Below are 24,412 nucleotides of genomic sequence, written 5' to 3'. Positions count from 1 at the left end.
AAAAGTGTATTTCAATGGTATATCTGCACTACTACTGTCTACTACCATACACACTCTCTCTGTCTGTGTGTGTGTGTGTGTGTCTCTCTCTCTCTCTCTCTCTCTCTCTCTCTGTCGAACGGATAAATACAAGAAGTGTACAAACTTCTTGATAACAGAAACATGGCGTATTAATTTTATGGGGTTATTTACTCCATAATGAAAAAAATAGCTCTGAATGAACAACAGCTGAGCAGAAGCGCTTGTCGACCGTCGCGGAGAAATACACGTCTGGTGTGAACAGGGGGGCAGCGGACCGCGCATGATTTTCGTCGGCGCGCCGCACCGCGGTGCTTCCGCGGCCGGTGTGAACCCGGCATTAGCCCCCGGACTTTACACCGAGCAATCCTAGACAGCTTTGCGCCGCTTTTTCGGACCTAAGCCCCCGGACTTTAAACCTAGCTGCTCTACTACTGGTTCCAAATGCAGTCTTCGAGATCCTAGATCTCGGTAGTTTTACTAAATGGTGAAAACAACCCTCACTCAGGAATTTTTATGTTGGCCTAATTTCTTTTTGATGCCTCAGATTCCTCCTTCGTTCGGACCCCGTCACTGCTCTCCTCTCCAGCCGGGCCCGCCTTGCAAGGTGTTCAGGTCCGGTAGTTGGAGAAGAGAAACAGATATTGGGCCCCACGTTGGGCGCCAAAATGTTAAAAGAATTTGCCCGTAAACGAATAAATTCACCCAAGGAGGAGATCGGAGACATAAGTAAAGCAAAAAGCCTCACCGAGACTGCGCTGAAAGCTCGCCAGCTCCAACCTGGTCTACTTTCGGCGCAAGGCGTAAATAAAGTCCATTCATTCAAGGCGAATCACAGCTGGCAGAGTGGAAGTTTGGCTGACGGCGCGCAGTGCACACACGTCACCGAGACCTCACAGGCAGGTTTCCACAGTTCCAGGCACATTTAAATGCAATAAATAATCACAACAAACACTATTTAATGCAACTAATTGAATCAACACGTGAATTTATATCTATATAGAGATTGTCCCGTCACATCTGACGTCAGATCAAAGGCGGATGGCACGCGTAACGGAAACTCAGCCTCTCGGACCAAAACATCTCCCTCTCTCTCCCCTGTTTTTTTATAATATGGGCATTGTTATTATTATGCGGCGTTCACACCGGACGCGATAGACGCGAATACAATCGCGTGAGACGCGTGTATCGCGCCGCTTGATCATTTTGGACTATTCGCGTCATTCGCGTCTTTCGCTTCATTCGCTTCATTCGCGTCATTCGCTTCATTCGCGCATGACGCTCATTTTTGAGGGGAGCCGGCGGGTCACGTCGGCGGACCCTCCTCCTCCGCCTCGGGGTACCCGATGCCAGAGTCCGGGAGCCTCCTCCGGGAGCCACATCCCTCGCACCTCTCCCCAGAGTCGGGGCCACATTCGACCTCAGATCAGATGAGACAACCCGCTGAATTTAAGCATATTACTAAGCGGAGGAAAATAAACTATCTAGGATTCCCTCAGTAGCGGCGAGCGAAGAGGGAAGAGCCCAGCGCCGAATCCCCGTCCGACGGGCGGGCGGACGTGGGAAATGTGGCGTACGGAAGACCGATTGCCCGGTGTCGCGCGGGGGCCTGAGTCCTTCTGATCGAGGCTCAGCCCATGGACGGTGTGAGGCCGGTACGGCCCCCGTCGCGCCGGGGTCCGGTCTTCCCGAGTCGGGTTTGGTAATGCAGCCCGTCCATCTCAGCTCATCTGTCTGTCGGCTTGAACTCGTCGCTGATTGGATGTCGCGGCGCGATGCCGCCTGAAAAGTTTGATATTTTCAACTTTATTCGCGCCGCGTCAGACGCGCCATTCGCGCCGCGTCAGACGCGCCATTCGCGCCGCGTCTCATCGCGCCAGACGCTCCATTCGCGCCGCCTCCGCCTGAATCGCGTGTCATTGCGCCATTTACATTGGTTTTCAATGTAGAGTCGCCGCTCAATTTGCGTCTATCGCGTTCGGTGTGAACGCCCCTTTATGATACGCACGCACAGCGCGTGATGCGCGTGGTGGGAGCGGCGGCGCTGCTTCTGTCATCGGGTTGTCAAGTGACGGATCTTGCACTGAACCTCCCCTAATGCATTAAAGGTGAGGAGAGGAGCTCATTTGATTGGTGAAGATCTGAATCGGCTGTATTAATCCCTGTCCACGCCTCGTCTCCTCCTCGTCTCCCACTCATGCCTTCTTCTCCTCCCTCTGTCCCACTTGCGCGGGTGGGCGAGACGGGAGGTGTGCCTGCACGAGGCTGCGCGAGCCTGCGCAAGCCTGCGCGGTGCACAAAACTTGCAAAGTCCAGGCGGACTAACCCCGTCGGCGCGGCGCAGGTGCGCTGAAAGCTGACTGCGCCTGGTCTACGAAACTAGGGCCCAATGCGTCACTGACAGTTAACCTTCATGTAGAACAAGACATCATGACTACCAGGCCTCTGATAACATTTAGGTCAGCAATGGGGATACTAAAGTAATAAACAGTTCAACACATAAAGCTGTAACCTGAACAAAGAAAACTTTAAGACATGAGGTTACACAAAATTCTTATAACAAATATCTTAATAAAATTACTTGACCTTTGAACTGGTACAGTTTCACACTATAGCACTGATCAGTCAATCACTATTGTTGGATATTGCATAGCTGCTATCTTTTTAATTGTCATCTCTTTCACATACAGCTGCTACATCATTGTTCTCCCTCATTTTGGTCATCAGACAGCACTTCTGATTCTGTAACTGTGCATAGACTTGGTGCTGCTATGGACTCTGCTTTATCTGTAGATTAATCTGTAGATTCATCTATCTCAACTTCCCTGCTGTAGCTGCCTAGAATAGAATAATAATACTTTTAGTAATAGCCTTTTTTTTAAGGTTGAATATAGCCTATTAAGGTAAATACAAGATCACTGCAAGTCTTGTAACATAGGGCCAGTTGTTCAAAAGATGTAATCCGGATCAAAATGATCCAGATTTGGAAATCCTTTTTTTTTTTTTGCTATCCAGGATCAGGTAATCCGTCTTACTTTTAAGACGTTTTTTCAAAGCAACATTGGATTGGATCCCCCTGATCCAGATACACAGTTTTCAGGATTACCAAATCTGGATTACCAGCTATGTAAAGGACAGGTAGAAGAGCCAACATGGGGTCACTTTAACCCTATGAGCCCTAGGCTGTTTTAAGGGCATTTTCACTACCTTTAGTTGGAAGCATTTATCCTGGTCATTGTAAGTGCCATTCACACATGCTACATGTTTTTTTCATCACAGTCTGCTACCCAGATCCGCCACAATATCATGTATGCATAATTGCATTGATTTGATTTAGATTTTTAAATAATAAAGATACAAAAAGCATACTATAAAAAATTTTTATATTTTGATGTGCATCTCACGCAGCAAGCTGACAGCTCGACATGACTTTCATGTATGTGTAGGCCTGACCGTCCTGAATCTGACAATATAAGAACCATGGTGGAGGGATACTTTGGGGCTGAGCAATTTACAGAAATATGTGGTGTGTGCCTTACAGAAATAAATGGCTATTTTTATTTAGTGATGAAAAATGACCTTTCTGTGCTCCATATCTGTGACACGTGCTGATCTGACCTGACTTGTTTGCATGGTAGCACACATGATATGCACACATGATGATTCTCTACAACAACTTTTTACTACATTGCAATGAACAAAGTAAAGGCAAAAAAGTGTTTATTTGTCAAACAAATAAACACTTTTTTGCCACGACGTCAAGCTCTAAATCAGCAGCAACAGCGTAGCTGTCAAAACCGAGGAGATCAGCTGACGGCTCAGCTGACTCCCCGTGCTCGCTTCCTATTGGGAAATTGCATTCAGAGCGTGCTATTTAAACTGCTCTAGCCTGACCTCCCTTGCTGCTTCCTCTGCCGAGCTCCTGTTCGAAGAGAATTCGGGCTGTTTCCTCTGCCGGCGTTTGCAAGACGAGCTCCCGTTCGAAGAGAATTCGCTATTCGCGTTCGTACTCACCCTGCTGCTGCTGATGTCGTCGCTCTCCGTCCATGATGAAGACCCGTGGCTATATGACGGTACGGAGCCTCAGCAAAACCCCGAAACAGAGGAAGCCGACGAATCTACGACGATGAGAGGGCTCCATCTCTCCGTCGAAGCTCTCGCCCAGCAGGCAAAGGTAACGCCACAGATGTCCCATTGCTCGATGACTGGCCGATTCCAAAGCCACTGGAGTTTCTGTTTGCCAACGATGTTACCGCTCCGGTCGGAGCGTCACACCAGGAACTGTTAGCTTTATTTTAAATTGCGCCGGGTTTCAACCCCCACCCGCTGATCAGCTCCTGTCTCCGCTCCTCGGAAAGCTTCAGCAAACGCAAACACAGCTCCCGGAACTCAGCATTCGCTACGACTCCAGCTGCTGCCCCGCTGGCCAAAAGAGCTAGAGCCCCGACTCCAGCAGTCGCCTCTGCAGCTCCGGCAAATGACGCCATCATGGCAGCGCCGTCTTCCACCCAGTCATCCATTTCCAGCATGAATTCCAGGATCCAAAGCTTAGAGGCCGCTACCGCTTCACCTTTCAGCTCTCCTCTCCAGGCCGCCGTGTTTACATCCCGGGAACCTGCCGCTTCCTCCTCGACGCGGGCCGAAGACGTCACTCCGACACCCCCCGACGGGATCTCTATCCCGTGCAGAACTCTGGGAAGTGCAGTCCCAACCTCCACCGGCGTCCCATTCTACCCTCCCGCTGCTGCCATCTCTGGCAATCTGAGAAGCCAGATCCTCGCAGTCGCAGGTAATGATGTCAATCTAGCCAAATCCTGCTGCGCTCTGATTTCAGTAGGCGAATTCGACCCGATGTAGCCGCCTGCAGCGCGCTACCTAACGCGTTGTATGTGGGTTGAAGCGATGCACGATGGCTAGAAGTTGTTTTTGCTGAGCAGCCGACTACAAATACGTCACATGGTCGCGACCATATCACGTGACCTAAAACATTGCGGTAACATGTTCTTCTTGCAGCGCTTGGCAGCGCGGTCTACGACGGCTACAACCGGCTTGCCCACACCTCTGCTGCAGCGGAATGGTTCTTATTGGTTGAAAGTTAAATGACGTGTGTTCGGGTCCGCACTCGGCTGCCACCTTGTGGTGAAATGCTTTGCCTTTTATTTTGGTCGCTGATCTTATGGCTTGATCCAAAGTTCTGTGCATTGCGTTGTGAGTAGGTCTATTTATATGATGTGAGGTCCGGTTAATACAAACATAGGATGATAATACAAATATACGGGGGGAAAAAACAAACAAAAAAACACACACACACACATGTCACCTTGCGTGTGTGTGTATATGTGTATATATGTGTATATATGTAGCCTATCGCTTGAGTCACGTTGACTCTGCTGTCCGACTCGACGGCGTTGGGCTACAGTCTCTTTAGAGCCCGCCCCCTCAGACACCTGCAGCTCTCGTCGGCGTGATAAGTCAAGTCAAGTCAAGCCAAGACCATCCTGAACAAGCCTAACGATAAGCGTGTGGTAGATTGTGGTGATGTGTCCGTGATGTTAAAAGATAGCCTAACGATCCTAGACTCGGAAAGACTCTGACACTAGCAGGATTCTCCGTTGTTATGGCGTATACAGAGAGGTAATCTGCGAAGCCTATCCATCCCGTCCAGCCGAACTGGATCTTTCCATCATTGCCGATCTTGCCATGTCATACGGGGGAACTCTGTTCTATGAATACCACAAATTATTCTCTGCCAGGGCTGCCATGTCCATTCAGAGGTTAACCAAAGACTGGACTGGTCTGTGGTCGACCTGGCTCTAATCAGCAGGCACTGCACTGGCCGCCAAGCTCTTTCTTGCACCATTCGCAGTTCTTTCTCACACCATCCAACCTGTGTCCCAAACCCAAAATATGAAGAAGCTGTCACTTTATCAACAAAGGGTGCTCCCCCATACCATTAATTAACAGATTTATAAGATGCCTTACTTGGGCATCCGTGCTGGGGAACTTCATCATCTAGCAGCTCACATTCCAGGCCGCATGTGCTTTCTGGTTCACTGTTTTGAGTCCCGCAAATGCAGCCGTCCTCCAGAGAATCCATCCATTAAGCTCCTGCTCAACGGCTTCAAGAGAGGAATCCAAGGCAAGACATTCGTCTCCCTTTCACCCCTCCACTTTGCACAAATTAATCACCCACCATGGAACGGGTGCTTTGGTTCATAGGCTCACTGTTAGGAATAGCCTCATGGGTTTTAATAGAGATACTCGGATCAGATATCGGCTCTGATATCGACTAATTAGCTGGATCGGATGAGTGAGGCCGATCCAGCATTCCGATCCAGTCATTTCATTTTTATTAACATCCTACACGGCAATACAGTTACAGCGATCTAGTCGCTTCATTATGTTTGCTATGCTGGTTATGTCATCACGCAGAGCACGCTAGCAGCTAGTGATGAGTACACAGAGCAACACGGAGCAAGCGCAGGTTCATTAAGCCTTTGTCCGTCGGGTTCAGGCAGCTACTATATTTCATATTACTTTTTAAAATATCTGTTACAGTGCACTTTACATGGTTACAAGTGTTATTTATTTCTTTTGCTGCTAATGTACACTTTATTTGTTAATAAATAATATTAAGTACATTTATATCTGTGGCAATGTCACATGATCGAAACTGGATTGGTGCATCTCTAGTCTTAAGGTGCGGAGAATTCACCACACGCTCACGATCTTCGACCCCACCCAAGACCTCACCATAGGCCATGTAACACTCCACAGTCATACCTTTGTTCCTGAAACATTCCAAAACTGATAGAGACAGAAGCGGAATATCAGTTCCTATTTCCCAAACTAACTCTGATTTTTGTCCATTGTCTTCCATGGCCCGCTATCTGGAAGCCGTGCTCCAGCGAGCCCACAGGAGCCGCTGTTCATCACGGAGGGAGGAGAACCCCTGTCACGAGCCTGGTTCACCTCTCGCCTCCGCCTCCTCTGCCAATTCTGCGGCCTCCCTCCAGAACGCTGCATGGCTCATTCGTTCCGCTTTGGGGCAGCAACTACAGCAGCAATGTGTCCAACCTAAAAGCCATGGGCACATGGTCCTCACCTGCTTATGAACGTTATCTGCGCCCCAGAAATAGAGCCATCCTAGATGCTCAAGCCATGAGCCGAATATTGGAAGTACATAAAGATAATTAAAATATTATTATTCACCAAGCTGAGGGGTAACGGATCGGCTTATCTCCTATTTAAATAGGCTACATTTATTTTTAACTCAGATATCCTCCTGACATCTCTTGTAGCAAGAGGGTCAGGGAATTGCCGGTGTGGTCGTTTTGGGGGCCTTTTCTTTGCTGCTGCGCTCCCGGCGTGGCTGTGCCTGCTGCCACGGACTACTACTTGATACATGCTTCTGTTAATGCCACCACTACTGTTAATGCTACTATTACTATACTACCAACACCAAATGCAGTTGGAACCCAAGGGCCTGGGCTGCACGAGATTTCTGCCTAAAAGCCTATTAAGGCAGTTTTTTCTCGCCACTGTCGCTGTAAAGCTTGCCCCTGGGTGTTGTTGGGACTTTGAAATTGTGGTGACTCTTGAAATTTTGAGCGTATTCTAGTCCTGCTCAATATTAAGTGTCCTGAGATGACCTCTGTTGTTTGACATATAAAATTGAATTGAATTGAATTTATCATGTAAGGTGACCTTGGGTGTTTGAAAGGCGCCAACAAATAAAACGTATTATTATTATTATTATTATTATTATTATTATTATTATTATGCCGTTCATGATAACTCATGAAGGGCAGGAAGGTGTGCTCTTCCTGCCTCAGGCTTTCCACGCAAGCGCGTGGAAGAGCAGATAGGATACGTCTGTCTCCTCTTTATTCATCAAGCTGAGGGGCAACGGATCTGCTTATCTCCTACCTAAATAGGCTACATTTATTCTAACTCAGATAGCCTCCTGACATCTCTTGTAGCAAGAGGGTCAGGGAATTGCCGGTGTGGTCGTTTTGGGGGTTTTTCTTTGCTGCTACGCTCCCTGCTTATGCCGTTCATGATGGCTCATGAAGGGCAGGAAGGTGCTCTTCCTGCCTCAGGCTTTCCGCGCAAGCGCGTGGAAGAGCAGGGAGTCCCAGAACAGTACCATACCGCCAAATAAAACTTGTGCAAATAAATAAAGATTCTTTTTGACAAAGTGGTCCTGACTGAATTGGATACCATGCAAGAATTTGCAAAGATGTCAAAACCGGATTATGAACGTGCCTTGCCAAAGAGAAACATATGATAGCGTTGGATTATGAACATACTGTGCCACAAAAGCACACAAAAACATGGGGTTAGTCGAGCTAAATGAAGTTATTATTTTGCTGTCACTTCGTCTGTTTTTATAACACAGAAGGATCGATGTATTTGGTATCAATGGATAGTTCTGCTGCAGCGGCTGTTCGAAGCTGTGGCCGTAAGGTCTCCGGTGCCTGTCGTGGTGGCAATCCCCGAACCCGGTGGTGGACACCGGAAGTAAGGGATGCTGTCAAGCTGAAGAAGGAGTCCTACCGAACCTGGTTGGCTCGGGGGACTCCCGAGGCAGCTGACGGGTACCGGCAGGCCAAGCGTGCTGCAGCACGGGCGGTCGCTGAAGCAAAAGTTCGGGTCTGGGAAGAGTTCGGGGAGGCCATGGAGGAGGACTATCGGTCGGCCTCGAGGAAATTCTGGCAAACCATCCGGCGCCTCAGGAAGGGGAAGCAGCCCTCCACCAACACTGTTTACGGTGGAGGTGGGGAGCTGCTGACTTCGACTGGGGATATCGTCGGGCGGTGGAAGGAATACTTCGAGGATCTCCTCAACCCCACTGACACGTCTCCCATTGGGGAAGCAGAGGCTGGAGACTCAGAGGTTCATCCACCCATTACACGGGCTGAAATCACCGAGGTAGTTAAGAAGCTCTCCGGTGGCAAGGCACCGGGGGTGGATGAGATCCACCCTGAGTACCTCAAGTCTCTGGATGTTGTGGGGCTGTCTTGGTTGACACGTCTCTGCAACATCGCGTGGCAGTCGGGGACAGTGCCTCTGGAATGGCAGACCGGGGTGGTGGTCCCTCTATTCAAAAAGGGGGACCGGAGGGTGTGTTCCAACTATCGGGGGATCACACTTCTCAGCCTCCCCGGGAAAGTCTATTCCAGGGTGCTGGAGAGGAGAATTAGGCCGATAGTCGAACCTCGGATTCAGGAGGAACAATGCGGTTTTCGTCCTGGCCGTGGAACACTGGACCAGCTCTATACCCTCCGCAGGGTGCTCGAGGGTTCATGGGAGTTTGCCCAACCAGTCCACATGTGTTTTGTGGACTTGGAGAAGGCATTCGACCGTGTCCCTCGTGGCATTCTGTGGGAGGTACTTCGGGAGTACGGGGTCGGGGCCCCTATGCTAAGGGCTGTTCGGTCCCTGTATGACCGGAGTAGGAGCTTGGTTCGCATTGCCGGCAGTAAGTCAGACCTGTTCCAGGTGCATGTTGGACTCCGGCAGGGCTGCCCTTTGTCACCGGTCCTGTTCATTATTTTTATGGACAGGATTTCTAGGCGCAGCCGTGGGCCGGAGGGGATCTGGTTCGGGAGCCACTGGATTTCATCCCTGCTTTTTGCGGACGATGTGGTCTTGTTGGCTCCTTCGAGCCAGGACCTCCAGCATGTCCTGGGGCGGTTTGCAGCCGAGTGTGAAGCAGCCGGGATGAGGATTAGCACCTCCAAATCTGAGGCCATGGTTCTCGACCGGAAAAAGGTGGCTTGCTCCCTCCAGGTCGGGGGGGAGTTCCTGCCTCAAGTGGAGGAGTTTAAGTATCTTGGGGTCTTGTTCACGAGTGAGGGAAGGATGGAACGCGAGATTGACAGGCGGATCGGTGCAGCGGCTGCAGTAATGCGGTCGCTGTATCGGTCCGTCGTGGTAAAGAGAGAGCTAAGCCGAAAGGCGAAGCTCTCGGTTTACCGGTCAATCTACGTTCCTACCCTCACCTATGGTCATGAACTTTGGGTCATGACCGAAAGAATAAGATCCCGGATACAAGCGGCCGAAATGAGCTTCCTCCGCAGGGTGGCGGGGCGCTACCTTAGAGATAGGGTGAGGAGCTCCGTCACACGGGGGGAGCTCGGAGTAGAGCCGCTGCTCCTCCACATCGAGAGGAGCCAGTTGAGGTGGCACGGGCATCTGTATCGGATGCCCCCTGGACACCTCCCTCGGGAGGTGTTCCAGGCATGCCCCACCGGGAGGAGACCCCGAGGAAGACCCAGGACACGCTGGAGTGACTATGTCACCCGGCTGGCCTGGGAACGCCTTGGGGTCCTCCCGGAGGAGCTAGGGGAAGTGTCCGGGGAGAAGGAAGTCTGGGCGTCCCTGCTCAGGCAGCTGCCCCCGCGACCCGGTACCGGATAAGCGGAAGAAAATGGATGGATGGATAGCTCTGTGTCTCCTCTTTCATCTGACATGCGTGCCATATCTATGCTATCACAGGTTCGTGAGTAATTCAAGCGAGAGCCATGGGTGCGCGGGTGAACGCAGAGCAGTATAGACTGTAAATATGATACAATTTGATTTAATTTCATGAAAAATGTTCATACTTCGTAAGGACAAGTGCCTAGTCTCGTTGGAAAGCCCCACTGCTGCAATAAAGGTCTCATCTCGCTTGCAACTAATTGCGGAGCAATGTAACAGAGAAGAATGGGTGTGTATTTGACACACTTTGCGTCAATCGGGCTCTAAGCAGTCCCTCCAGGAACTCGCGATCGCAACTATTAACGCAAATTCAACCAACCCCATGAATTTTGCGCGGCCTTGCAATTTTATCCAATCACCGCAACTTTTTTGCAAATTTGACCAATCAGCTTAGCCCCCCTCATGCGCATGCGTCATCACAATAAACTGACTCACTTCCTTGTATACAGCGCGGAAAATTAAGAGATGTGTGATGCACCGCGTGCAATATTGTGGTGGAACACAAACCAGATCTGTTGCAAGTGCTAAAAGAAACAAGGTGAGTTCAATTAAAATGCACGTTCATGGAAAACGTTAGTAAAGCATAAGCTACAAAGTTGTATTGGCGTGCTTGTCTCGAGTCGGGTCGGGCTTGATTTTTTGGGCCCAATCTAAGCTCTATTTGTCTCTGTTTCAGTGTCAGCGTGTGTGTGTGTGTGTGTGTGTGTGTGTGTGTGTGAGAGAGAGAGAGAGAGAGAGAGAGAGAGAGAGAGAGAGAGATGCAGAGGAGAGTACACAAAATAAGTTCACAAAAAATCCTATTAATATGGGCTACTGGGTAAATTATCTTAACTAGTTTAATTGCATTACATCTTTACTAACAAATATATATGCATATATTTTTTCCCTTAAGATTTGTGAAGATTGGGTTTCCACTTGCACTGCAGTCAACATTCCACTCTCTAAAAGTGACCACCCTGTAATGCGAAGATTCATCATGGAAAATGTAAGGTAACAGATTTGTTATTGTCACTGACAGTAAGGTGATATCAATGTTCTGTGCACTTTAAACTTTAATCATATGCAAATAAAGCATATTTTGTTAAAAATTGTTGGAATCCTGAGCTTTTTTGGGTAAGGTTACATAGAACACTTAAAACAGTTGCAACTAGTTTTGTAAATTCCCTTGCTCCTGGAATGCTATTGAAAACATTAAAGCCTCAAAACATTGCAACTTTCCCCGCAACTTTATGAAAAAGCTGCCGCAAAATCAGGCATTTTAGGCCGCAACAATCACAAAAAAAGCCCGCAAAATCCTGGAGGGACTGTCTAAGGGTTAAGTGTTGATGAGACAAAACACAAAACATAAATATCCACTTCCATTTATCCTAATTTATTTTATGACCCCTCATTTTAGCCTCAACAAATAAAAAACAAATATACGCTGCTCAAAAAAATACAGCGAACACTAAAGCAACATAATGTAACTGCAAGTCAATCATATTTCTGAGATATCAGCCTGTCCAATTAGGAAGCAGCACTGATTGGGACTCAATTTCACCTGCTGTTGTGCGAATGGAACAGACCACAGGTGGAAATGAGTGGCAATTAGCAAGACATCCCTATAAAGGAATGGTTGTGCAGGTGGTGACCACAGACCATTTCTGTTCTTGGCCTTTCTGGCAGATTTTTTTTTTTTTTTAATTTGTGACCAGCCACGGCAAAACCAGGAACAAGTCGGCCTTGGGGCATTTTGGGTTATTCACAGATTTTGAAAGTGTAGTTTCTAAGCTTTCCAATGATGTCTAACACATGGAAATATTTGACGAAGTTGTGGCCATTTGAATGTATACTTCTCTGAAAACCGTTCACTGAGAAAACTGGCCTGAAAGATTTGCAAATTTCACCTCACCTCACCTCATCTGGTGAGCAAGGAAACACAATGGTGCTCATTTGCATCTCATTCAGATAAGCCCTCCCTTCTACAGATGTCACTCAGTGATATCTGGTATCTGTTAGCCTGCAGGCACCGTCTAAGTAGCTAGTGCTAATGATTCAGAAACTAGCCTATTGTCTTCAGGTAGACTAGTTGCTAAACTATTAGCATCACAGTCAATTCAAACAATGCCAACAGGCAACTTGGCACCTTACTGTTAAATCAGATGCCCACATTACGGGCCAAAAACCTCCCATTACAGCTTAGTTTTGATGTGCATATACTTTTAAAACGACAGTGCTGAGCTAGCTTAGCTAGCTAAGCAAAGTAGATAACTTGGATGTTAACGGAAACTCACCCCATAAGAAACTGAAAAGTATTCCTGAAAAGTATTCCTGCAGACTTCGTTGGCTCCGATGAAATAAGAGGTCCGGGCGGACTTTCTTTTCGTCTGTGGCTTTTTGGTGGATGCAGTCATCTCCGACGTAACTACGTGACCGTTTGCTCTCTGCAGCTAAGTAATCCATCCATATGCTGTACATAAGCTCTTGAGAAAGTTTGTCGCTACATGAATGTCTTCCAAGGAGAGTTCTCCTTTCTTCTTCCGTAGCATTTGCAGTCAGAGTTACGGATTTCCTCCATTTCGCTGTCTTTATCCCGTTGAAATGTAACCGTAGATGAGCGTCTGATATCTTCCGCTCCAGCTGATCTGCTGCGCTGAATAAGTAGCCGTGTGTTTCGCTTCTAACATGCAGCTGATTTGCTGATAAAATAACAACAGCGCGTGAACGGCCAACGGTGATCAGTATGGAAATGAACTGCATCGCTGTACACGCCCCAGCAAAGACAAGAGACTACAAATACAAAATGTATACTTTTACAGCATCCAATACTGTTATCTGAAACATGGAGTAGCTTCTTCATGATCTCAACAACATATTCTGCAAAAAAAACGAAAATCACAAATTTTGAAAAAAAAAGCTTATTTTGTCTTTTACGCATATTCGTCCCACCCGACTTGTTGCTGGTTTTGCCGTGGCGGGTCACATTTTGGCAGTGTTTGCACCACTAGAGGTAGCATGATGTGGTTTTTCCAACTAACAGAAGTTGCCCAGTTAGTGCAACTCATCCAGGATGGCACATCGATGTGCACTGTGGCAAGAACGTTTGCTGTGTCCCCCAGCACAGTGTCAAGAGCATGGAGGAGATTCCAGGAGACAGGCCAGTACACCAGGAGACATGGAGGGGGCTGAAGAAGGTCAAGAACCCAACAGCAGGACCGATATCTGCTCCTTTGTGCACGGAGGAACAGGAGGAGCACTGCCAGAGCCCTACAAAATGACCTTCAGCAGGCCACTGATGTTCAAGTTCATACTCAAACAGTCCGAAATCGACCCCATGAGGATGGTTTGAGGGCCCGACGTCCACAAACAGGGCCTGTGCTTACAAAACCGTGCAATGTGATTGGCATTTGCTAGAGATCACAGAGATGGGCAGATTCGCCATTGGTGCCCTGTGCTCTTCAGGGATGAGAGCAGGTTCACCCTGAGCACATGTGACCGACCCGACAGGGTCTGGCGACGCCGCGGAGAACGTTCTGCTGCCTGCAAAATCCTCCAGCATGACCGGTTTGGCGGTGGGTCAGTGATGGTCTGGGGAGGCATTTCTTTGGAAGGTCGCACAGCCCTCCATGTGCTTGTCGGAGGTACCCTGACTGCCATTAGGTGATCCTCAGACCCATTGTGAGACCATATGCTGGTGCAGTGGGCCCTAGGTTCCTTCTAATGCATGACAATGCTGGGCCTCATGTGGCTGGAGTGGGTAAGCAGTTCCTGCATGATTAAGGCATTGATGTTATGGACTGGCCTGCCCATTCCCCAGACCTGAATCCTATTGAGAACATCTGGGACATCATGTCACGCTCCATCCACCAACGCCATGTCGCACCACAGACTGTCCATGAGTTGACTGCTGCTCTGGTCCAGGTCTGGGAGGAGATCCCTCAGGAGACCATCCGTCGTCTCATCAGGAGACGATGGGCCAGGCGACGACGGGCCAGGCCTTGTAGGGAGTGCATACAGGCACGTGGAGGCCACACGCACTACTAGGGTTGCAAAGGGGTGGAAAATTCCCGGTAAATTTCCGGAAAGTTTCCGGTAAATTTCCACGGGAACTTAAGCTTGGGAATTTTGGAAATATTCCATATTTGGAAACTCTCCATGGGAATAATGGGAATTATGGGAATTAATGGGAATTTAGGGGAACTAACTGGGAATATATTTATAATTAATATTTTATAATTATATCCAAGCATAAATATGAACAGAAGTCATAAGAAACATCCATACAAAATGTTTTCAACAGATATTTCAACAGATTTATTTGAAAGTAGAACAGAACATGTTTTAATTAGTTGTTTCATGGGTGAAGTCAAAAACAGGAATGTTAGGTTCAAAACTCCCAACCCCACTCATTCAAAAATGGAATGGAATGTTCCCGTTCATTGTCTATGTAAGAAGCCGTGCGATGCCGTCGCGGAGCAGCGAATTTCGAGTGACGGAGCGCCGCCGCCCGCAAGCTTGCGAAAATCTTTTAAACTGACCGATGTCGATCTAAAATAAAGACAGATTCAGCAACTGCATAGCTTATTTCTTTCCTAAAATGTTTTCAGAAACACATTTTAGTGAACTATTTTTGTAAAATAAGAGGGAGGTGGGAGGCTGCGAGGGGAGAACGATACGAGCTCGGAGGAGCACAGAGCACAGAGGGGAGGGGTGCATGTGTGTGTGGGGGGGGGGGCTTTTTTCAAACCTTTCAAATCGTAGACTAGAGCTTTAATAAAATAAATATATTTCCCCATAATAGCATCAAAACTTACTTCACTTTGTTTAGTCCAGAAGCTCAAATGTGTGCCTTCAATAGTCTTTGTGCTTCAGGCTCAAAAGTGTGGTCCAGTCTTCTAGTGATCTTCTGTACATGTGATGGAGGCATGCACAGTGCCAGTAGAGGGTGTGGTCTCAATAGCCATGCACTAAGCAGTGTGCTCTGTGCATGTGGTTTAGGAATGGCATGGATATTCAAGTGTATTTGAATGGCATCTGTTTGTTTTAGTCAAGATTATGCTACAAAATAACTCCTCAGCTATATTTAAGTCCCCTTTGAAGAGCCAACCATCAATTTTAAAAATTCCCAGTTTATTCCCGTATATTCCCATAAATTCCCATTAATTCCCATTAATTCCCATGGAAAGTTTCCACTTTTGAAAATTCCCGGAATTTTGCAACCCTACGCACTACTAAGGATCCTTTTGACATGTCTTGAAAAATCTCCACAAAAGTTGGATCAGCCTGTGATCTGATTTTCCACTTTGATTTTCGGTATGATTCTGAATAGAGACCTTCATAAGATTGAGGATTTTGATTTCATTAATCATCCTTATGTTGTTTTGTTGTCAACGCATTGCACTTTGTAATGAATAAAGATTTCCAACTGGAATATGTTATTCAATGAGAACTAGCATGTGGTGTTTAGGTGTTCCCTAACAATTAACAAATACATTGTGGATATATTGAAAATGTCTTAAATAAAAAATGTCAAATAGTTAACAAAATAATGTTCAGGGTTCTTCATCTGAGAAGGAGAGACCCGCATTTTCAAGCCCTGCTTTTAGGAGGTGGATTTGAAGTTTTGCCCTGGTTTGCTGCAGTTTGGTCAGCTTGATTTGTTCCTCTGCCAGGAGTATCTGTGCTTCTGCTCTTTCACTTTCTCGTTTAAGATGAGTTTCATAGGCATCATCATTACTATTTCGCAAAGGACGCTTCAAGCCTCTTTTCTGAGCTCCTGTGACTGCTGACTCTACCAGTGAGGATCCAGGTTGCTCACTATAGGGCTGAGATCAGAATAAATGTTTCCTCTGTATTAGGAGGAACTGGGTCACTTTCCTCCTCAATTGTAGGCTCACCATCCCTTACAACACCTTGAATACCATGCAGAGATTTAGCTCTCACCTCCAATAATGTCCAGAACCACATCTGTGTAGTCCCCTTTCTTAAATGGTTTGTTGCCTGTTTGGGTGTTCTTTTGTTCAGCAAGGTCCTTGCCCTCAGATGTTTCCACCTAAGTGTCACCTGCTCCAAGGTCCTCTTCTGGCCAGACCCCATTGCATTAACATTCTGGGTGATTTCAACCCAAACATCTTTCTTCCTTTTGTTTGTCACCATTCCACCCACAACAGAACTTCCTACAACTGAGGCATAATGGCCCTTTACACTCTCCAGCAGTGCATGGGTTTCTGCAACCGTGAAATTATGTCCTTTTGAGTCCATGGTTCCACCTCATCTGTGGTGGTGATAGGACTTGGGCATGATTGACTTAATTGAACACAAGCATGTCAGCTAATGAGTGGGTGGGTATTTGACAGCCATTTTGTATTAAGCCTTCCTCAGAGGACTTACAGAGAGGCACTGGGTGCAGTCGAATAGTCAAAAAATAAGGTCCTAACTCCTATTCCTAACTCCTATTCCTTGACCTCTGGGGAAAACGTCACGGGGTTAAGGAAAGGCGATAGGAGAACTCGAAAGGATTTAGGAAAAGACGGCCGTGGTGCTCAGAGATTCCGACCGGACTTTCACTAAGCTACGTCATTATAACGCGGCCGCTGATGATCGGCACCGGCGATTGACGTGCGTCTGCGCTGGAGAAACTACAATAATGGACTACAAAAAGCACATCGTCCACTTCTCCACATGTTGGTTTTATAAACAGCTGGTTCACTGACCGGCTTCAGGTCCAGCAGCTCCTCCTTCCTGTTTGACCGGTTGCTTTATTTACATTTCATTTGTGGTTTTAGTTTAGTTTTTGTCAAGTTTGTAACATGATTGAAATTAAAAAAAAAATCCCATTCAATTATTATCACTGTCCACACATTTATCAACACTATTCGAATTACTATATGTCTGCATGAAAGTCATTGTTAAATATGTAAATGCACGTTTGTTTTCATGAACGGCCGAGGTGTGCGTCACTTTAAATGTTGCTCTCGCAAAGAATTGTGGGTCGGCGTAATCTCCTTTCCTTTCGCATAGGAAGGTCCGTTGCATCCTATGCTAAAAGAGCTCTGAAAGGAAGCATTGGAGCTCCTTTCCTTTGCATTTAGAGAATCCGAACGGCTCTTATCATGGCGGCCACTTGTTTACTTCCGGGTCACTTCTTCAGTTAGGAACCTTCCTAAGCAAAAAAGACTATTCGACTGCACCCACTGACATGGCAGGTGTTATCCATCGCTACCACCATTCTGGTGGATGAGTATACCGACAAAGGGTGTATCTTGACAATATAGGAGTGGACAAATCAACTGTGAGTGATGAAGTGAAAGCTGTGTCAATTGCACTGGCCAGCCTGGTCAATCAGTTTGTTTCACTTCCAAAGGATGACCAGATTGCCCAGACCAAGCACAAGTTTTTTCTTTTGGGGAACATGCCCAATACTATTGGGGTTATTGACTGCACTCATGTGCATATTCAAGCACCTCATGAGAGGGATTGGGAGTACATCAACCGAAAGGGGAGGTGCAGCATCAACATCCAACTTGTGGGCGACGCTGACCTCATCATCATAAACTGTGTTGTGAAGTGGCCTGGGTCTGTTCTGCACGTATTCAGAGGGAGAGTGCTTTATACAGAGAGCTCCAAACCAACCGACCAGATGGCATAATATTAGGAGACAGTGCCTATCAACTCCTACCATGGCTGATGACTCCTTTTCTTGCAGCAACCACGCCTGCGCAGGCACGCTTCAATACTGCTCATTGCAAAACAAGATGTGCAATTGAGCGTTTAAATGGAGTTCTGAAGAGATGCTTTGCATGCCTTAACTATATGTGAGTGGAACCACAGGGTGCATGCAACATAATACTTGTGTGTAGTAAGCTTTATGATGCACCTGAGCCTGTTGAAGAACCAGACCAACCTCTGGCGTTCTGTCAGAACGAGGGACTGACTGGACGTGTAGTAAGGGATGCAATTGTCCGAAATTATTTTTGACAGGTTCATATCTGATGATTGTTTCTTTGACATTAATATACAGTGATGAATGACAGTGACAGATGAAAAATTGAAGGGGCCACGGGGCGACGTAAGTCGCGAAAAACCACCGAAATTTTCCCATTGAAATGAATGGGACGAGCGAAAAAAAAGGAACAGTCATTGTAGTTTTTCAAACGCCTGCTGCTCAGGCATACTTTCACCTAGAAACTCCATTTAAACTTTAAAACGTAGACACAAGTCTTGTGTCCTGGTGTGTCAATCCACGTTTCAATAGGTCATATAGTTTCTGATAGTACATAGTACCTAGTAGCTAGTAGTACCTAGTAGTTCTCAGTACTTGAGCATCAGTAGTACTCGGTAGTACAGAGAACTTGAGTGACACCTGAGCTCGGTGACATGTACTGGCAAACACTTGAGTGCGCTAGTAGTTCTCGGTACTTGAGTCTCAGTAGTACTTGGTAGTACTGAGTACTTGAGTCTCAGTAGTCTCAGAGTGACAGCTGAGCTCGGTGACATGTATCAAACTCATCAAACTCATCAAATACACAATCCAACAACTCCAAAATGCTTTTGTGGACAAGTTGTGCCCTGCACATTCACCACGCTATGTGATAATAATGTAACGTTACGAGACGGAGCCATTTTAGAGGTAAATTCATGCAAAACTGCTGATGCACGTTCCTTTCAGGGACAGTTTTTCAGCAAGCAGTCTCTGTATTTCCCTCTAAAACAACTCCGTCTCGTTTGAAATCTCCAAGAATCTCATCGTAATGTATATACGCTCCGGAAGTAGCCCCCGTGGCCCTTTCAAAATTTCCAGCGGGGGAATTTTCTAGTTTTTGTTTGTTATTGAAATCTGTTTGGGGGTTTATTTCATGGGAACAAGATCATTTTTATTTTTACTTTACTATACTGAAAGGCTTAATTGGTTGCCTATGTCTATTGGTTGCCTATGTCTACTATGTCTACTTATTATTTGACCAATTTTAAAGTTTTACTACATTTTCTTCCTGAATTCCACCTTGAAATCCTGGGATCAGGGTAATCCTGTTTTTTTGGATCAAAGTTATCCAAATCCTACTGAAAAGTTTTGAACAACACAAACTGAAGGTTTGATCCATTTCCAAACTCAGATTGGATTACATGATCTGATCCAATTTCAGAATCCTTCTTTTCCTTTCGAACAAACCCATTTTCCAGATTTGATCCATTCCGACAACCAAAATCTGATCAGATTACCTTAATGCCTAATTTAGTAAAGCCAAACCACTTTGTGTAGTTAAAATAAAATGTGGACAGTTTTTAAGATATTTCAGTAAAATTAGAGGAACAGTTCAACTTTAAAATCTGAGCTTTAAAATGCCTTTAAACAGTGAACATGACTTTTGACTCTGACCTTTCATCTTCATCTTCCTCCTTGCTGCTGGTGGATGCTTTTATCCAGGAGAGCAATTGGGAATTGCCTGTTTGTCATTTAGCAAATAAATTACTGCAAGTGTTAATTATGTAGCCTAATGTAAACCTACACAATAGCCTACTAAATATTCATCGAGTGATCGCCGGGCAGTTTGGGATCGGGGACGTTCTGCAGTCATGGTGAGAGAGAAATCCGACAGGCACCTGCTGCATTTACACCGATAATGTTTCATCATTCGTGGCCGTAATAAACACTATTACTGCTTTGTACATGTTGTGGAAGTCCCGGACACACCGGGAAACTAAACGGCGTCCTGCCTGAGTTCATAGCGGAGGGAATGTTCCCATTCATTGTCTATGTAAGAAGCAGTGTAATGCCGTCGCGGAGCGGCAAGTTTCCAGAGACGGCACCGCCCGCAAACTCTCAATAATCTTTCAAACTGAGCATTGTCGATCCAAAATAAATACAGATTCAGCAACTGCATAGCTTATTTCTCACCTAAAAAATTTTCAGAAACACCTTTCGCTGAACTATTTTCGCAAAATAAGAGGGAGGTGGGAGGCTGCGAGGGGAAAACGATAGAGCTCGGAGGAGCACAGAGGGGAGGGGTGTGGGTGTGTGTGTGGGGGGGGGGGGGCGGGAGTTCAAATCGTAGAATACAGCTTTAAGTATACTGATAGATTCACATGCTGTAGGATACCAATGACAAACTCTACCGGTGGTCATCATCACGTCATATCTATTATTGATTTTGGGTAGTGTCTAGCTTGTTTAAGCAGGTGAGCAGTCGCTAATTTATGCCCAGCTGTGTGGTGTTGAGACAGGCTACTTCACAACAGAGACAAATAAATGCAAGTTACAGCTTGGCAACTGAGGCTTAGGGGCAAACAACACACTCGACTCGATTTATTTATGTGTTACCTGGCTGGTGGGCAGGGGAGGAGGTGTGTTTGGGCTGCAGCTGTGCACTGTCTGCTGCTACAACATGCCTCAGTTTGTGTCTGCTCTGCGTGTTCACGTTGACAGAGGTGTGTTCGGATGGGGTGGGTGTTGGAGGGAATATTAATTGGGGGATTATTATCACACGCTTTTAATCGACTAGCACTTATAGATGATCATGTCAGCATGGGCCACAAAAAAAGAAAAAGAAAAAAAAGGGCAGGTGCTTTAGCACCACCTAGTGTCTACCTAGTGCCACTGGCCGCAGGTTATAGTTTATTAAATCATCTGCAGAAATTACATTTACATGTAGGGCATTTAGCAGATGCTTTTGTCCAAAGCGACTTACAATAATACATTTGTCAAAAGAAAGAAACCACAACATATCATTGCCGATAAAGTAAGAGCTAAAAAATAGAAACAAGTGTTAGGTCCTCGTCTGAGTAAAGTAGCAGCTGTTCAGCTAACATACCTTAAGAACAACAGTGCTATGATTAAAGTGCTATAGGTAAGATCATAGAAATGCAATTTTTTTTATTGGGGGGGGGGGGGGGGTGTTAGTTGGTCATGCTATGCATAGTTATTTATCTTGAGACATTGGTCGTCCAACTATGGAAAAATATTAAAACTCATCATGGACCGAGTAGTGTTACTGTTTCCTGGATACTTCCTGGTCACGTCCACAACTTAATCAGACTTTTTCTGTGCTTCCATTTGAATCAATGACACATGAATGCATCAATGAGGAAAACACAATCTCTATTGTATTTGTCTACAGATGACGGCAGAAGCCATTCTCCGCCTGGTCAATGATCCTGTGCTGCCATTCTACCCTCTGGACATTGCCCTGGATGTTCAAAACAAACTCAAAGGTAAAACTGATATGATTGACACCTCATTTTTCAACAGCGACCTGACAATAAGAAACTAATGAAATATACATCTGGCCAAACAACCACAAATGAGAAAACTAGTAAAAAAACAATTACTTTAATACTCTTGGCTTGGGAGGAGTTTGCAGTTCAGATCTAGATATTGCATTATGATACAACAAAAAACAGGGTTTAGTTGCTTAAGTAATTCACAATGTCACCATCTTTTGCGGCCTCTTCTCGCCTCTGTTGCGTTCTGTGACGACCTCCGTTGGGGCCTCAGAGGCGTAACATTCTGTCACCCCTTTCCCTCTTGGTAGCATTTACAATGACGACGGGGCAGAAAAAAGGAGTGATACTCCAGCAACGAAAAGGCAGCGCAAAAGGGGCTATAGTTACAGCTGTTTTGTTGAGGAGCCCTGGTCATGTTAAATAGTATCTTCTGGGTAAAATTAGGCATTGCTACTGTTTAGCAATGATACTGATACTGTTCATGAAGAATAATGTTGCTTATGTATAATATAAATGGTAATGGAGCAAGAATAGACGCCTAAAGCGCCCCGTTGTTAAAGGTTAGAGGGTTTGAATCCACAATCTTAAAAAGGAAAATGTTCTTACTGTAAGACAGGTATGGAACCAGCTGAGTGTAACATCTTCTCTATATAAAGAGTGTAGTATGTTTGGTAGGATCTAATTTTAATGCACATTCACACACTAATGGCACAGCCTTCAGGAGCAATTTGGGGTTCAGTGTATTGCCCAAGGACACTTCATCATGCTGACTGTAGGAGCTGGGGATCAAACCACTGATCTTCCGCGTTAGTGTGACCCGAAAGAACATGGTGCTGTGGCTTTTAAATGACTACGTTTCTAAAGTGAACATGAAAATCAACTCAAACAGGACGCAAGCAGCTGTGTCTAAGGTGAAAGTGAAACTTAATGACAACAACACAAAAATAACACAAAACATAAGGAAATCAAAGTATTTGCTGTATTACCATCACTCCTTTATCGATCAGCATACATTTTCAGTATTAGTGTTGTCATGAATTTCTAAATCTGATACAAACCTCAAAAATATCAATATTTGTATGATGAATATAATTTAATATAGTTGTTGATAACACTGTGATAAGAGAGGAGGGAGAGATGGGTAAAAAGTAAAAAGTGTGGGATGCATAATGAGATCATTTATAATATTCATGAATAATACATCATTTATATCGTTTGTAGGTGAAGAAAGTAGATCAGGCACTGATGTTATAGCTGAAGATGCGAGCTGGCTGCAGAGCTCTGCGGCGTGTCCTGTGTGACAGCACAATCGATTAACATGGGCGCCAAAGGGAAGGGCAGCTCTTCAATGAAAATTGTTGTGCTTCTGCGTCCAGTATGGACTCAGTATTAGACTTTAATATTGGAGAAAGAACAACTGTAATACTCATATAGTATGTGTATGTGTGCGCGCATGTGTGTGTATGGGGGTGCTGGTGGACTTTTATGCAGAGGCATAAATCATATCCAATGTCCAGCCAGCCAGCCTGAACATCAATCCCTAATACCCTCTCCAACAAACAGAAAGCAAAATGATATGCTATGCAAACACAAACTGGCTCTCATGGGAAGGTGAAAAAATAGTAAAACATTTTTAGGAAATTACACACATTTTAGACTTCCATGAAATAGCCTAGTCTAGGAAAACAACAGGGTTGGGATTAAAATAAGTGTATACGCATGATGTAACATGATTAAGGAAAACAAATCACAAATATCACTAAAATGACTGTAAAACACTAAGGACTTGAACACACCTTTCGAACACCAGTCTCCTGTCCGTGAGTGGGTGGGAGGTGAGGTGGACTGGTCATTTTTTTATGATATTTTTTATATTGATGATTGAGTAGCAAAGGGGCGACAACTGCATTGTGTTGTGCATCCCTGTGTTGCACAATGACAATAAATGATCCTTGTATCCTTCTGTAATATATTCAGGAAAGTAGTCCCCTTTGTATGAGCCACATCAAGTGATTTACATATTTATAACTGAAGGAGGGCAACTTGCATAGTAAGAAGAAAGCAGCACTTTAGTCAAGGTCTGAATTCCTGTATACATTTACAATTGCCAAATCTTCAGCAGTTAGCATGCTGTACAACCTCTCAGGCCTTAAGAATCAAAATCAGCTTATTCAGTCACAGTCTCAGAGTATGCAAAGACTCCATCCTTGACTATTAAATGGATAGTTCAGAATTTTGGACATAAGACCTATTTTCCAAGTGAGCCGGTGTGTTCGAGACGTAAGGAGACGTTTTCAAGAAATTTCATTCAGTTCTTCTAGTTGCCGAGTTCGCTTATGCTATGGCTAGCGCAAGTCAATCGTTCTTAGCTAGCATGGCATTTAAAACAGTCTTGCCCACTCCACAGTGCACCCGAGGCAAATCCTTTTGTAACGGCAGACTATAGATGTACATATGTGTTGATAGAATGTTTGAAATAAAACCAACCTTGCATTTTTAAGGATTTATGTCTCAGCAGCAGCAGCAGCAGCAGCAGCAGCAGCGTGTCATACTTCCTACTAGGCTATGGCAGCGGCGGAGTGATATCACCTAGCACTTATAAGTTACCGGTTCTATAATAGTTTGTTTACCTGCTGTCATTGCTACAGACGCAGAGTAGCCTGCAGTGCTAGTTTCTTCAATCTCACAGAAATGGAAACTTTTGGAGAAT

The 24,412-nt window shown here is 45.7% G+C and overlaps 1 protein-coding gene and 1 pseudogene across 2 annotated transcripts in view; both read left to right on the top strand.

Moving 5' to 3' along the window:
* LOC311015227 (putative nuclease HARBI1) overlaps window positions 1-18,459 on the top strand; it is a 49,703-nt pseudogene extending 31,244 nt beyond the window's left edge. The window contains exon 3 of the transcript in view: window positions 17,757-18,459. The product of the transcript in view is annotated as a putative nuclease HARBI1 (transcript). The remainder of the gene's footprint in view (window positions 1-17,756) is intronic.
* The window catches only part of naaladl2 (N-acetylated alpha-linked acidic dipeptidase like 2), a gene marked incomplete at both ends in the record, with an annotated part of 796,426 nt that overhangs the window by 656,609 nt on the left and 115,405 nt on the right, over window positions 1-24,412 (top strand). The window contains one exon of the mRNA XM_084012385.1: window positions 21,597-21,690. Within this exon, the coding sequence (XP_083868511.1) occupies window positions 21,597-21,690 (94 nt within the window). The remainder of the gene's footprint in view (window positions 1-21,596; window positions 21,691-24,412) is intronic.

Source organism: Eutrigla gurnardus (assembly GCF_963514095.1).
Source record: "Eutrigla gurnardus genome assembly, chromosome: 6".
Lineage (NCBI taxonomy): Eukaryota > Metazoa > Chordata > Actinopteri > Perciformes > Triglidae > Eutrigla > Eutrigla gurnardus.
Note: the sequence above shows the minus strand (reverse complement) of the source record. Positions and strands in the feature narration are given on the sequence as shown.